This window comes from Crocuta crocuta, unplaced genomic scaffold (genome assembly GCF_008692635.1).
Source record: "Crocuta crocuta isolate KB4526 unplaced genomic scaffold, BGI_CrCroc_1.0 scaffold138, whole genome shotgun sequence".
In the NCBI taxonomy this organism is placed as follows: domain Eukaryota; kingdom Metazoa; phylum Chordata; class Mammalia; order Carnivora; family Hyaenidae; genus Crocuta; species Crocuta crocuta.
This window is the reverse complement of record NW_027532585.1, coordinates 857,998-872,987: the sequence shown is the minus strand read 5'-3', so window position 1 is coordinate 872,987 and position 14,990 is coordinate 857,998. Positions and strand designations below refer to the sequence as shown.

At 54.0% G+C, this 14,990-nt stretch overlaps 1 protein-coding gene across 1 annotated transcript in view; it reads right to left on the bottom strand.

Annotated features, from left to right (window-relative positions):
• Window positions 1-14,990, bottom strand: part of FGFR2 (fibroblast growth factor receptor 2) — a 104,797-nt gene that overhangs the window by 77,381 nt on the left and 12,426 nt on the right. Inside the window, exons 3-4 of the mRNA XM_077779456.1 lie at window positions 1,533-1,799; window positions 607-684 (exon numbers count right to left, since the gene is read on the bottom strand). Coding sequence (XP_077635582.1) covers window positions 607-684; window positions 1,533-1,799 — 345 coding nt within the window. The remainder of the gene's footprint in view (window positions 1-606; window positions 685-1,532; window positions 1,800-14,990) is intronic.

Sequence of the window (14,990 nt, the reverse complement as noted above, 5' to 3'; positions counted from 1 at the left end):
GAAAAAAAAAAAAAAAAAAAAAAAAAAATGCTACAGTTCTCAACCTCAGCACTGCTGATATTTTGGACCGGATCCTTCTTTGTTAAGGGCTGCCCTATACATCGTGGGATGTTCATTAGCAGGACCCCTGGCTTCCACCCACTGGATGTCAATAGCATTCCACACCCCCCCAAATGAGACCACTAAACGTTGCCCAATGTCCCCCAGGGGAGTCAGAAGGAGGACAATCCCCCTCAGCTGAGAACCATGGAGTGAAGCCAAGCACCGTCAAAGGTTACCAAAAACCAGGGTGGTATGTGTTTCCGGTCGTATTACACCTCCGAACAGTGAGAAACCAAAGAGAAAAAGAAATTCAAGGAAAGAAAACTGGTAATGGCTTTCGAGAGAGTAACGACTGACACAATAAGGAAAGGACAAACAGTAGAGAAGGGTGTACAGGAATACGGGTTTATTCTCAGATCAGAAAGTCAGGAGAGGACACAGCGGAGGAAAGTCAAGGGCCGCAGGGCACAGCGTTCCGAAGAGCGGACAAGACGGCAGGTGCAAGTCCGGGCTTCCCACCGGGCTCTGCTCTCTCGGGGACCTTCCGAGATGGCCACTACTTACTCTTGTTGCTATTGGTCTCACTGACAAAATCCTCGGAGCCTTCCGTGTCGTCCTCATCATCTCCGGATGAGATGGCATCTGTATTCAAAAGAATATATCCGTGGTTGTGTTTTTGCAAAGCAAAAGGCTGTCATCACGTACAACTTAGTCCTTCTGGATAGGGAATGCCACAACCCAGGAGCCCCCGCGAAAAGTCTGAGATCGTGTTTTAGTGAAGATGGCTTTAATGGCTTAAATTTTCTCTCCACGAGGACAGTTGGTCTGGATTAGGATTCCCAATGCTTTCTGCTCTCGCATTTTTTAAACATACTGTCAAGCTGGATATATTAAAACTGGATTTGAAGCTTCAAACAGTATTCAAGTTCCCAACAAATTTACTGATTGTGTGGTTATCCAAAGATTCTTTCCAACACCACCTTTCAGTTGTCAGAATCCCCTTCAAGAAGGGAATTAGTCCCCAGCAAAACTTAGCCCCTGTGTGGCCTTCCATCCATTTACACGCTTCTGAAAGCAAATCTTTAAACTTTCCCCCTCACTGTGTGGAAGAAAAATCAAGGAGAGGAACTCGAGTTTTAATAAAAGGAATCCGAGATCTTCCACATCAAATTGCAATCGTATATTCTAACTGCCAAGGATGCCAGCAGTTTGGGGGATCAAGGGGATGTGTTTTCTACTTCTATAAAAGCATGCTGTCTTAAAAGAAAAATGCTCCTTTGCACATGAGAATCGTGTCATTGTTAACGACCAGCCTCTCTGGCAGCACTGGTCCTGCGGAAGAACTTCAAAATCAGATCAATAACAAACTGGGGAGCGCTGTGCGTGGCATCCAATTAGCAGATCCCACTAGGAGTTCCCTTGTCCGGTACAATTTCACCCAGAAAACAGCTACAGAGAAGAGAGAGCAGAGGGCTCGCAGGCCGACTCACCTGTGACATTGACCATGAAGTAGACAGCCTCGCTGTCTACCGGCCTAGCCGCCGTGCAAGCATAGAGGCCGGAGTCTCTAGGCGTGGCACCTTTTATGTGCAAGTACTCCCCAATAAGCACTGTCCTATTGTTGGGCCCCAAGTGTACCCCATCCTTAGTCCAACTGATCATGGTGGCATCTCTCAACGGACAGCGCAATTCTAGCGACTCCCCGGGCGCGGCCACGTAAACTTCAGGTTGGGAGATTTGGTATTTGGTTGGCGGCTCTGCAGAAAGGCGGGAGAGAGAAGATGGAGACAGATGGGAAGAAGGAAAAGGAGAGAACGTCCAACAAAGGTCAGTAGCGGCCCGTTTTTTCCTAGGAGAGGCGGTTCTTGGTCTGCAAGTGGCCCCAGCAGGCGTTGGCGTCCGCCTGCACCCAGGAAGCCGAGCACAGAGCAGACGGAGTGGCGGAGACATCGACCAGAGCGAGAGCCCAATAGAAGCGACCCCACTTCGTCTCCACAAGCTGTACACACACACCCAAACCCCAGCATGGAAGAAAAATGTAGGAAATCTCTGCAGTCTATTACCAACCTGAAGCCTGCTCGCCAGTGTCACCCGTGGGAAATTCTACTCCTGTGGCGTTTATTCATAAGGACGTGCGTTTTGTAATTTTTTTGTTCAATCCGACTGCACGGCTGTGTGTCTACACCCACAAACCCATACATGCGCGCGCGCACACACACACACACATTTGTGCTAGATGTTGCCTGTTGTCACAATGCCAAGCTTCCTAAAATGAAATGCCCAAACTCAAGGGACGCTCATGGGTCCTTGACAAAGCTCTCAGGCCCAGATCACTTTGCTGGCCTGGAGACTGACGGCTGTGCTGCCTAAGCTGGAACACGCTGTTTTTCTTAACAACCAAAAAGAACAAAATGCCCCAGAAAGCCAAGACGAGGTTTCCACATTGCGCCTAGACGGATCTGGAAACGAAGCAGCTGGGCACCTGACCCTGACATTCCCAGCTGTGGCCCTCTCTGCCCGCCAGCGCCCACACACGTCCTGCGAACCGGCCTCCGCGGGGCCTCGGCGTTTATCTCCTTTAGAGGTGCTCCTCCCTCCCTCGCCTCCCTGTTAACCCAACTCATCCTTTAAGGCCCAAGTCACCCAGCTGGATGTGAGCTTGCCATCCTTCCCCGGGGCCTGGGGCTGAAGCGCACCTCCCGCTCTCGGTTCACCTGTCCGCTTGGCCAGCTGCCAGGGAATGTCCTGTCTCCCAGCACGACGCACACGGAGGGCTCAGGTCTCTTTGGGTGTCCCTCCCGCCCCAAGGCACACACTTGGGAGGGCCCTGTGCTGAACATGACTGCGGTCCCCGAGTCCTCGGAGCAGGAGGGGACTCTGGCCACCTGTACAAGCCAGGGGGGAGCCACAGGGCTGCAAAGGGAGCACCCGGAGCTGCTGGCCGGGACCCACAAGGACCCATGAATGGGCTTTCATCCCTCACCATGGGAACTATGAATGGTACCCAGAGTCCCAAGCCCAGGAAACATCAAGCTTCCCAGCGCTGGGATGGCTCCAAATCTGGGCATCATCATGAGGCAACTGTTTTGTCCTTGAGAGTGTCGTCCGGACAAACCTCCCACAGGACAATGGAGTAGAGTCACTCTGTGCCTTAGTCCCACAGCTGAAGAAGCGGTGAGGACCGGGTGTATCTGGGTCTAGAAACCCTCACCGCCACCCACCAACAGCCGACCTGGAAGGGCCAGGGCTCCCCACAGGCGTCCCTGCCAAGAAGAGCCCAGACATAAAAGGACATAAAGTTGAGACATAAAGTTGACATAAATTATGACATAAAGTATGACATAAAGTTGAAAAGGACATAAAGAGAGAACCACGACAACAACAACAAAAAAAAAAAAAGAAGAAGAAGAAAATAAGAGTCAAACTTAACATGAACAAACACACAAAACCCCAATCCATAGGCAGGTTACACTTCCCGACTAAGTTTTGCTTTTCACATTCTACATCTACTAGACATCTCCTACGGGCCACGCTTTATTCTAGATGCTCTGGGAGCCCCGGGGAACAGTAAAATCCCTGCCTCACTGGTGGAACTTTAATTACGGTGGGGATGACCGGCAATAAACAGAAAGCCCACAAAAAATATATGAAGTGCAGGAAGCCAAATACAGCAAGAGCGCGGCACAAACAGTCAGTGGGGGAGGGCTCTCCCCAGGGAGGGGCTGGCAAACCCCGGCCCCCGGGCCGAACCCAGCCATTGGCCGGTTCTGTAAACACGGTATTCCTGGCACACAGCCACGTGTGCTCCTTAAGTGCTGTCTGGGGCCTCTGTTGTGGCGCAGCTGAGCCCTATGTCCCACAAAGCCTCGCCCTTTACAAAAAGTGTGCCAACCCCCGTGGTACGGGATGTTCGGAGAAGGCTTCTCTGAGGAGGGTGAAGGGCAAAGCGGTGTCTGAAAGGTGTCACCAGGACCTGAGCTGGAAGGTTCCTTAGGCCACGCCTCCTGAGCTTGCCGAGGTCCTGATACACCTGAATGGAGGGACTCCTAGAAACATCCTGAACCTGGAAGCCTGAGCAGAAAGGGGAAGAGGAGGGAAAATGTGGGAAAGAAGGGAAAGAAGAGAAAAAGGAATCAGCGTGGCCCCGAATCGCCGGCCTTGCCCCCTTTCCAGCAGCGTGGAGTCACATTGGAACTCACAATGCCCCACAAGACACCTGGCTCAAGGGCTTGCACAGCTCGTTAGAGCAAGGGTCAGAGGTCATTTGGGTCCCGTATAACCAACAAATAATTACTGAAATGGCACCCACAGCGTTAGAACGAATTCACAGTGGATTAGCCTCGGTCATAAAATAATCAATGTTTATGAGGACCACATGGCATCATCAGCAAGTCACCAAGAATGTATCAGAATCTGCTTTCCTCTGAGCCAGAACTGGTCACCGAGAGAGGACACAGAGGTGGCTGGACCCTAAAGTGCGAATCTTCGCTCTCTCAAGGAGAGAGTAGCCTCTGCCCTGGCCCCTCACACCAGGAGAGCCACATCCCTATATCACACAGGCAGGGGAATGTGTGGACGCTGCTTTAAAAAAAAAAAAAAAAAAAGAAGATAAGCAAGATGCTTACAATCATGATGCAGAAACCTCTCTTTCCCGACAAAGGTTGAGTTATGACTTCCCTGTTTTAAAAAAATTGTTTTTAACGTTTATTCATTTTTTTAAGAGACAGAGCACAAGCAGGGGAGGGGCAGAGAGAGAGAGACAGAGAGACAGAGACACAGAATCTGAAGCAGGCTCCAGGCTCTGAGCTGTCAGCACAGAGCCCGATGTGGGACTCAAACCCACACACCACGAGATCATGACCTGAGCCAAAGTCGGTCGCTTAACCGACTGAGCCACCCAGGCGCCCCACGATTTCCCTGTTTTTAAAGGAAAGCATTTTCACCGAGAATTCTTTGCTCCACCTGAAACAGGTAAACCAGGGAGTCGCGCTGAAGCCAGGGCTGCCTGGACCAACGTAGCAAAGACCCCACGCTTCCTGCCGGTTGTAAAGGAAGAACGTGACACATGGAGACCTCAAGGGCAGGGACCGCGTCTTGCCTGGGGCTGGACACACAGGCGCTGATGACACTCGTGGCTTCCGGAGCAAGAAGCGGAAGGAGCCCTGAGGCCCAACCCTACTCCATTCCTCTACCCCCAGCCCCTCACCCACTGAAGAGCAAGAATGCTATTTATTGCCAACCAACGGGAACCTCGGCTTCCGATCTGTAACCTGTCGGGCCCGTGACCGTCACTGCTGCTTGGAGGCTGACCATGCTCACCGTGCCTCCAGCACCGCTAACTTTAGAGGATACTCAGGGGGCATCCGGATCAGCATCTCCACAGACACACCGAGTCTCCGACTCAAGGTCAATGTTACAGACAGGCTCTGATCTCACTGGGCCCGCAAGGGGACTTCTACTCAAAGTGGTTCTTCTCTCCGGTAAAACCAGGTCAAAACTGTCACTCAGTTTTCCAGTGAGAGGAGAAGCTTCAAGGAGAGTAAAGTAACCCCGTTACTAATGGTGTTCGTCCATTACAATTAAGCCACCTGACTTCAAGTGAGAGGGAAGCCATACCTGCCGCATGTACACGCGGAAAGCACGTGCTCCTCCCTCACCCGAGGGATCAGTTCAGGGAAAGCTCACTGGGGGTTTGTGGTATGAAGCTATTACCCCCCAATACCAGTGTTCACACCAGGACGGTACACACGGCTTGGGGAGAAGGGTGAATGGGTGAAGGAAAAGGATTGGAGGCGCCTGGGTGGCTCAGTGAGTTAAGCATCTACCTCTTGATTTCAGCTCAGGTCATCATCTCACAGTTTGAGAGTTCGAGCCCCATGTGAGGCTGGAACAGGCATGACAGCATGGAGCCTGATTGGGATTCTCTCTCTCTCGCTCTCTCTGCCCCTCCCCTGCTCCTCTGTGCTCTCACGCTCATGTGCTCTCTCTCTCTCAAAAATAAATACACAGGGGCAACTGGGTGGCTCAGTCGGTTGAGCGTCTGACTTTAGCTCAGGTCGTGATCTCGCGGTTCGGGGGTTCGAGCCCCGCCACTGGGCTCACTGCTGTCAGCACAGAGCCCGCTTCAGAGCCTCTGTCGCCCTCTCTCCGCCCCTCCCCTGCTTGCAGCCTCCCAATAAACAAACAAACATGCATTAAAAATTTCTTTTTAAAAAGGAAAAGGACGGAGGAAGAGTTTGGGGAGACACAGTACCAAGAGAAGGAAGACAGTTGGGGGGCAGCAAGTGGGAGGTGAGGAGGGGGGAGAGGGCGGCCACGCCGGCCCCCTGCCACCCCACCCAGGAGCACCCCCGCCCTGCTTGTGGGTTCCTGCCTCAAACACAGCTCGGGACAAGGTGCCAAGGACATGGGCTCTTGGCCTGAAACCCAAGCGGCTGGCTCAGGAGGCCACTCTGTCCCCACCCACCCCCAGGAGGCCACGCCCGGCCGGGGTTTCTCTCCTGTGCCTGAAAGCCGCAGGTGCCCTGCAAAGCCGCTCGGCGAGAGCGCCACGCACACCTGCACGGGCATCTCCCTCACACCGTCCGGTGGGGAGCCAGGAGGATCTGNAGCCTCCTCTGTAAAGCAGGACAGTTGACACAGGGCAAAGTATTCCCCGGGAGATTCAAACAATACCTTTTATAGTCATTTTAACGTTTCCTGGATTTTTTTTTCCCAACACTACAGCTTACTTTTAACCTTTCTTACGCAGAGTGGGGGAGAAATCCACGTGGAACGCACAGGCCAACCTTGTCCCTCCTCTGATCTTGCCAAAACACAACAGGGGAAGGTTCCAGAAGCCACTCTGCTCCACACCAGATATTCTCTCAAAGACGTCCACAGACAGACACAAAATTCCATCTATCTTTCATAACGTTAACTCAAAGTGAAAAAACACCACACGCCAGTGAAGGACATGTTCAAGGGGACCTGAGACAGCTGAGCAGACAGGCAGAGCAGGGGACCCCGCCCCTCGAGGGCTCGCCGTGCTGGTTTCTGCGCGCCATGTGCACACGGTGGGTGCGTCAACTTCAACTTGCTCCCCAGAAGTTTCAAGCGCTGAGAAGAGCCAGCAGCGAGTGATCACACTGCTTTTTTCTCAATATCCAAGTGACTACGTGGATAGTAAAGAACGGGAGAGTGGGCACTCCTGTAGCCCGTCCCCGCATGCAGTGTGTGCGATCCCTTCCCTCCCCCTGGGGAGGCTTAGTGCCCTCACTCCTGGGGAGCAGAGGGGCCTCATCTGGAAAGAGAAAAGCACTGAGGATGGGGGGCCAGCCCTCAGCAGGTGAGGGCAGGAGTCATGACTTCTCAGAGTGACATCACACCAATGTCACTGGCTGCAATCCGCAGGTTTACCTCTGGGTAAACAAGCTCAGGGAAGCGAATCCTGGCCGTGTGCGCCGAGAGCCTGGGGAGGGGACATCCTGTCAAAGTCCAAAAAGGCCGTGACTTATGCGACCTCACGGCACACGTCCCTGGGTCCCTCCCCCATGTCACCAGCCGGACCGGCTCAGGACAGCTGAAGCAGGGAGGGAGTTTGGAACAGTAAGCTATTTCAGGTAACGCTTTATGTTGCCAAACCAGCCATCACAGCACTTCAGACTGTCACTTTTTATAATGTTTGCCTATAAACTTTCCCGTGTGGGTTTTGAAATGGCGCCCAAATGCAAACAGGGAACAGATGGGAAGCCCGCGCCTCGCCCCGTCCAATCGCCGGCTGGAGGGTGGACGGCAGATTTACACGGTTCGGGGCCAACAAAGTGGCGAATGCCGGCGGGGTGACGACGTCACATGTCACAAGGGAAGCTTTTTCTGGGGGTTCCTCGGGATGGGGTCTTTTCAAACATCAAGATGATCGCAGCTAAGAGACAGGGACCCCAGCTTCGAGGATGCAGGGGTGGGGGGTGGCCCCGACGTGTCTCCCGTTCAGAAAGTCAGGGGCATCCAAGCCCCAAACACATTCCTCCGGAAAGGGTCAGAAAGGGAGAAAGAGAGAGAACTCGGGAAGCAGATCGTTTTCCCCCCACCCCACCCCACCCCCCAGAGCGAGGAGCTGGAGCAGAGGCCGGGCGGGTGGCTGGGTGTGGGCTGCGGGGACAAACGTGCGCCTCTGGGCACAGCTCGGGGCTCCCACGGGAACCTTCAGGCCAGCCCTGGGAGCGGGGCAGTACACCAGCCTTGGGTTTCCTGGTGCCCTCCCTCCACCACCCTGCACGAGAGAACAAACATCACTGCTGTGGGGCTGCCAATGTCCTGACAGAGCAGCACACAGAATAAGGCTGCAAATGTCACCGCAATGTCAGAGCGCACGAGACACGCGGTGGTAAGTGGCGGCTGATCCCGTCTGTTCCCGGTGAGCCTCGACTCACCCTCCTGGGCTTTCAGATGGCCTGCCGCGGCCACGCCACGGTCCAGTTAGAAGCTTTAATGGGCCGATCCCCAAGTTTCTGTCCGTGGGAATGGAATACAAAACCCCCTCATCTACACAGCTCTGCTGACGCATTTTTACAGGCTTGAACTGAGGGAGAGTCTGGGCAGTGGAGACACTGGGCGTTACAGCACAGCTTTCCAGTAACCCAGAGAGGCTGAGGGCCCAGATCAGTCTACCTGGCACCGAATCTTACCAACAGAAAGACATGAAGGTGCCGGGGTCCCCCACCATACGTCAGAAATGATCGCTCTCCCCTGGGGAGCTCTGCAGCCACACAGACAGCGAAGGCTGGGGCGGCAAAGACCTGGCTATTTCAGCTCAGACACCTCAAAGCTTCCCCTCTGCAAGAACAGACTTGCAGAAGACAAAAGTCCTGTCATCAAACGGAGGCCTTATAAGGCATAGGTACTACTTGTTCTTTAAGAGGCAGGAGGGAGAGACAAATACTCTGCACAATATAAAGATGAAAGTTCTCTACCTCGAGAAATACAGCCAACATAAAAACGCGGGACACAGAGAAGTCAAAGCAATGAAACACGGATACGTAAACAGGCAGAGAGGCCACAGTTTTCTTCCCAACCAACTGGTGGGGTGTCTTTTGGACACACGTCAGCACTTAAAACTCTCCCTGTCCATTCCACGGGGGCTGTAACAACCACTAATAGCCACCTCTGCCACAGTAGCTTGCCTGTTCCAGAAATTCTGGACTGGCTCACATTCCTCGCAATCAGATGGGATAATGGCATATGTTTCCAATATGGTAACCGTTAAAAATTATACATTTAGGCACACCCCTCACATAATTTAGGTCTATCTTTGAGATACGTGGGGAACAGCTTTCCAAGTTTGCAAAGAAATGACGGTGCTTGCCCAGGAGAAAATACAAATGTGGAAACCGTGACGTGCCTCAGAATGCCCTCGTTTAAGCAGGAGTCAACATGATCGCCTGAGATTTGGGCCCAAAGTGGCAATGTCCACTCCCTGTTCGGTCAGCATCTCTCCTTCGGATCCCGATGTCTTAGGCAGTCAGTGAATCATGTTCTCCAAAAGGGAGGTGGGGGGGGCATGGAAAGGCAAGTCTTTTCTCCCTGGTCCCGNATCTCTCCTTCGGATCCCGATGTCTTAGGCAGTCAGTGAATCATGTTCTCCAAAAGGGAGGTGGGGGGGGGGGGCATGGAAAGGCAAGTCTTTTCTCCCTGGTCCCAACACCTGCATTGAACTCTTGTGTTCACGAGAGCAAAATCTCCACTGGAAGCCCAGGATGCGGGTACTGAACCCGTGCCGCCTGCAGCAAGGCCCTGGGTGTCGGCAGCTCCGCTTGACCGAGAACTTCAAACTCGGCGCCTCTGTTCACAAAGCACTTCCCAAACATGCCGTCAGATTATGTCGTGTCCACGGAGCAGGCAGTGGAGCTGCAAGTTATGTCAAAGCCGCTCCCCCTGCCGCACGTACAACGAGGAGTCTATGTGCTCCATCGTCTGGTCACCTCCCAGCACGAGGGTTTTGTACTCCCTGCGTCAGGAAGGGAGCAGGGCGGCGGGGAGGGCCTCACAAGGAGGTAAAGGGATGAACGGGATTTGCCAGACCTTTATCAACACAATCTGTGAGATCAGGAGTGACCCTGCTGAGGGGTCGCCTGCACAGTGGACACATCGTCTCCAGGTCTGAGCGCCTCATTTGCCCCCAAAATGTTTTCGTCTCTCCTGAGTCCTGACACCAGCACGGGCCTCTTCCTCATGTAAGGTGACAGAGCCACCTTCCTCACAGGAGGCTGCTTAAGTTCCACAGCGGGTCCCTGAGCTCTTCCTGGTACCCTAGCATTAAGGGTCCAGTCCCATCTCTGTCCTCTGCCTGGTGGCTCTTCAAAACAAGGCGAGAACAGGGGCGCCTGGGTGGCTCTGTCGGTTAAGTGTCCAACGCTCTTGGTTTCAGCTCAGGTCATGATCTCAGGGTTGGGGAATTTGAGCCTCACCATCAGGCTCCTGGCTGCAGGTGCAGAGCCTACTTTGGATCCTCTCTCTCTGCCCCTCCCCCGCTCCCTCCCTCCCTCCCTCTCTCTCAAAATAAAAACTTTTTTTTTTTTAAAAATGGCAAGAACAGACTGAGAACAGACCTAAGTTCCAACTCTGCCGCTTACAAACTGTGATCGCTTTCTGTCTCTTCACCTGCAATCCAGGACTGATGAGAGAGAGAGAGACCGAGCATGCACAGAGAGCACCTAGCTTAGTCGCCACTCACTCAGCAGGAAAGAAAAGCCACCCAACTAGGTGCTCTCAACGGGGAAGGGCAGGGATGCAAGAAAACAAAGGGGAACCTTCTGGTATAGCTCTAGAGCCCCCAACACACAGTTTAGTGTTAACCATCCCTGGTGTCATGCTGTCTTCTGCTTGCAAACTTGGGTGAGTGTCTGTAAGAACAGAGCGCTGTGGTGCAGGCCTTGCCTCTCTGGGACCTACACCCCCTCTGGACTTCCCCCCCATCGGCACCTGGGCTCAGCATCCCACCCCTGGCTCTTGCGGTTCTTTTCCCACCCACTCCACCTCCATGCCGCTCAAGTCCCTGCTCGAAGCTTCCTCCCTGCACCTGCCTGAGGGAGCACATCCAGGCGCTCCCCAAAACAGGCAAGTGCCCTTCCTCCTCCTCCCCTCCAGCAGCCTCGGGCTGAATGCAGTCACCTGGTAACATCAACTCAGCTCCAACTCTGCCCTAAAGCCCCACCTCTCCCCCTGCCTCCCCCATCCCATGGGCCCCACATCTGCATTCCTGTTAATTCTTTCTGAAACAGCTCTGAAAAGAGAACAAGGGCAAGACCTCACCCCTGCATGTCCCTACTTTCTCTCCAAAAGACCTCTGCTATGCCCCCAACCCACCACCCCAGCCCATCCCATGTATCCACCACGGACCCCCCGGGGCAGCCTTCCGAAAACCAAAACTGACCTTTACTTTAATTAACCAATTAAATAAATAAAAGAGAATGACCGCTCCGCACTCTGGCAGGGTAAAACCCAAAGAATATTACCCACATTAAGTTTGCTCCAGGCCCCACAGCCCCTCCCCCTTCTCCCTCATGCCCTAGACTTGTCTGTTCTCACAGGCGCTGCTCCCTCTGCCTGTATACCCTGCCCCACTACTCTGCCCGGCAAACTCCTATTCAGCCTTCAAAGCCCAGCTCAAGTATCATCTCCTCCGTGAAAATTCCTGCTTCCCGTCAACACAGCCCACACTGTTCTCATGTCCAAGACACTGCAGCCTTTGTTTATTCACCTACAACCTACACAGCCAAATGGAGTCAGCCTCCCCCACCTACCCCCATCTCCAACTGACCTTCTTTAGGGTGGGGGGCGGTCAGCACAGTGCTTCTCAGACTTTATTCTGCATAAAGACCACTTGGACAGTCTATTAAACCACAGCTACAAAGTTTCAGAGTCAGTAGATGCGGAGTAGGGTCTAAGATTCTGAACGTCGCACCAGCTCCCAGATAATGCGAACGCTGCCGATCCAAAGCCCACGCTGAGAAGTTCAGCACCAGGGTTCAAGGACGAGAGCTGGAGAGCTGGTTCTGCAGTGATGAACCCACATGAACTTGGGCAGCCCCTTTCCATCTCGGAGTCTGAGTCCCAGTTTACAGAACAGGGAAACACCCCCAGGCTAGCCTGCTGCTGGCCAAGGTCAGCACAAGGACAAACCAAGAGGCTGCCTGCGAAGGCCTTTGTAAACCCTAAAGTGGGTGGCGAGGGCACATCTGACAAAAAGGCACCCCTCGCCCCGGCTCCTGTCAGGGCGGGCCTGGGCTCCAGTGTGTGGGTTGTCACTGGATCCTTAGGGGTCAGCAGATTGCTTTCCCCACCCCCGTGGGAAGGCTGATTTGCATTCCTCAGACTTTAAAACAAAGTTTTCTTTCAAATGCACAAATCTGTCAGGTCGTATCTATGTAAGTTACCTAAGTGTGGATTTCTGGAATGTTCGCAAATGGAACTAAACATTCAAGGTTCTTGGGACGGGGAGTTGTTATCATGCCAAAGACACCTGTGTGATGACTTTAGGGAGAGAAGAGGTCTCGGCTTATTAAAACAGCATCTACTGTTCACCTACCCAGCAAATCAGGGGTACCAGATATTTACATGCAGGCCACAGACACCCCAGTGGAGTTCCCTGGACCAGATGCCTTGTCACAACCCACAGCATGCCAGGAGGAACCCTGCACACCAAACCCCTCTGGCAAGGGGCCCAACCTGCGCCCTGCAGGGCACCCAAGCTTCAGGAGCCTGTTACCGCAAAGGGGTAATTGGCCTGCTTTCCAGAGAGCGTGCCCCCAAGCCAGCACTGCGACTACATTCCAGAAGCAAGTTTTCAGGGACGGTCACGGCTCCACACTTAGGGTTACCCCTGGCTCCTGGAACCTGCTTCCAGGACCAGTTCACCAGCCCCCGCCCGACAGACAGAGACAAACAGTCCACAGAACATGTAAGTGGGTACGTGTACCCTGCAAGTCCCCTAAAGGTCAGATGGTGTCACAAGCCTGTGTGACATTCCCCCCACCCAGCCCTGCCCTCGGGAAGTACTTTGGGAATAAGTGAGTATTTTTAAAGCGCCCCAGGGACAAAAGAAAAGGAAAAGGGGGCGGGGTAAGAGCTAGTCCCTGAGGACAAGGGCACGCCTGCTCTTCAAGTCCTGCCCCTCGGAGCAAGTTTACTTAAAGGGCTGGACCTTTCTCCTCGCAGCAGGACCCCAGTTCCAACACTTGTTCAGAGTCCGCAGCTGTGTCCCAGGACCGGGCCCCCCACTACCCAGCAGCATCCCGGCCATTTACAAATGAAGGGCTAGCAGCTGGAAACGGGGAAACAGATGGCCCTCCTCATTTGAATGGTTTGATCTGGCAACTCCGGCCTCAGCAAGTTCGGGCCAGCCTGGTGCAGAAACCCTGTTTGGGCTGAAGGCACAGATTCGTAGCCCGAGGGGTCTTTAGCAAGCAGCTGGGGCGGAATGACCTCTTGGAGGGGTTTCCCCTAAAGTCAGCAGGGGCAGGGAGCCTCGGCGGCGGGTGGGGCCCCGTCCCCAGCTGGCGCTCGCCCCTCACCACGGGATCGCTTTTCTCCAGTGGTTTACAGAAAAAAAGAAAAAGTCCCTCATGGGGAATCCTGTACCCCAGGGCTGAAACCATGTTCGATCGGGAAGATTCTAAACCTGGAAGGTTGCAGCCAGGGCTCCCTCTCTCCTAGGCCCTCCGCCGTGGCTCTGCATAGAGGGCAGACCTTTTGGAAAGCAAACTTTGAAGAGTTTCCACTTCTCCACACAGAGCCCAGCCCCTTTCAAAACCCATCAGAGCAAGCTCATCTCAGGAGGGGGCCCCCAAGCATCTTGGCCTCACCTGCCCTATTTACAGCAGACTGTGCCCCGCCCTGCTCTGGGGAGAGGAGGGAGCCTTATGTAAATGCCCAGGTCGGCGGGTGAGGCCCCATCAGTGTTCACTACCCAGGCCAGCTCCACCGGGCTCCCCTGCCCTCCACCCGGCCTCCCTGCCTCCATGTTAGCCTGGTAAGAAACTGCAGCTCCAGGAAAGAGACTTGTCAAGGAGGTAGGTGGCTGAGAGCTACCCCTGACCACCTGTTCACAGGCCCTACCTATGAAGGTGGGCCCCTTTCGGCAACAGGTGGAAACTGACGGTGGACGGCGGAGGGGCCAAGCCCTGGATAATCCCCAAACTGGGCAGGGAATGAGCTGGCCGGCACAGGAGGCTGGTAGTGACTGAGGCCGATGGGGGGGGTGGGAAGGCAACGATCTGCTGAAGAATCAAGGTGGGTGCTCACCTCCTTGAGAAGCGCAGCCTCGGGGAGCCACATAGTTGGGAGTGCCCAGAAAGTCCTCAAGGGAGCCCACAGGTCCCCCGCCTGACCTAGCCTACTTCTCCTGCCTCCTACAAGCCTCACCCTGGCTTCCTCAGGGTTCCTGAATCCCTGAGACCTGCCGTGCTTCTTCTCCAAAGCACCTGCACCCAGGATTGGATGGGGCCTGGTTTTGGGTTATTTGACAAAGATCTATCCCCCCCCCCACATTCAACAGGACTTGAGGCTGTTGTTGGGTTGCCTTTTTTTCCCCACAGAACTTAGCACATAGTAGGGTTTCAAAAAATATTTCCGGGAGAACGCCTGGGTGGCTCAGTCGGTTAAGCGTCCGACTTCGGCTCAGGTCACGATCTCACGGTTTGTAAGTTCGAGTCCCGCGTCGGGCTCTGTGCTGACAGCTCAGAGCCTCGAGTCTGCTTCGGATTCTGTGTCTCCCTCTTTTTCTGCCCCCCCACCTCAAAAATAAATAAACATCAAAAAAATAACAGGGGGAACAAAGTCACAGAAGCCAAACAATTATGCCACGGTCTGAAAAGTATGCTGATGACCTGCCGCCTCCGCCAAGCTCCGGCAGTTTTGTCCACGCCACCCCCACCCGCCCTCCCCCAGGGCTGCAAGGCTAAGAGGGAAAC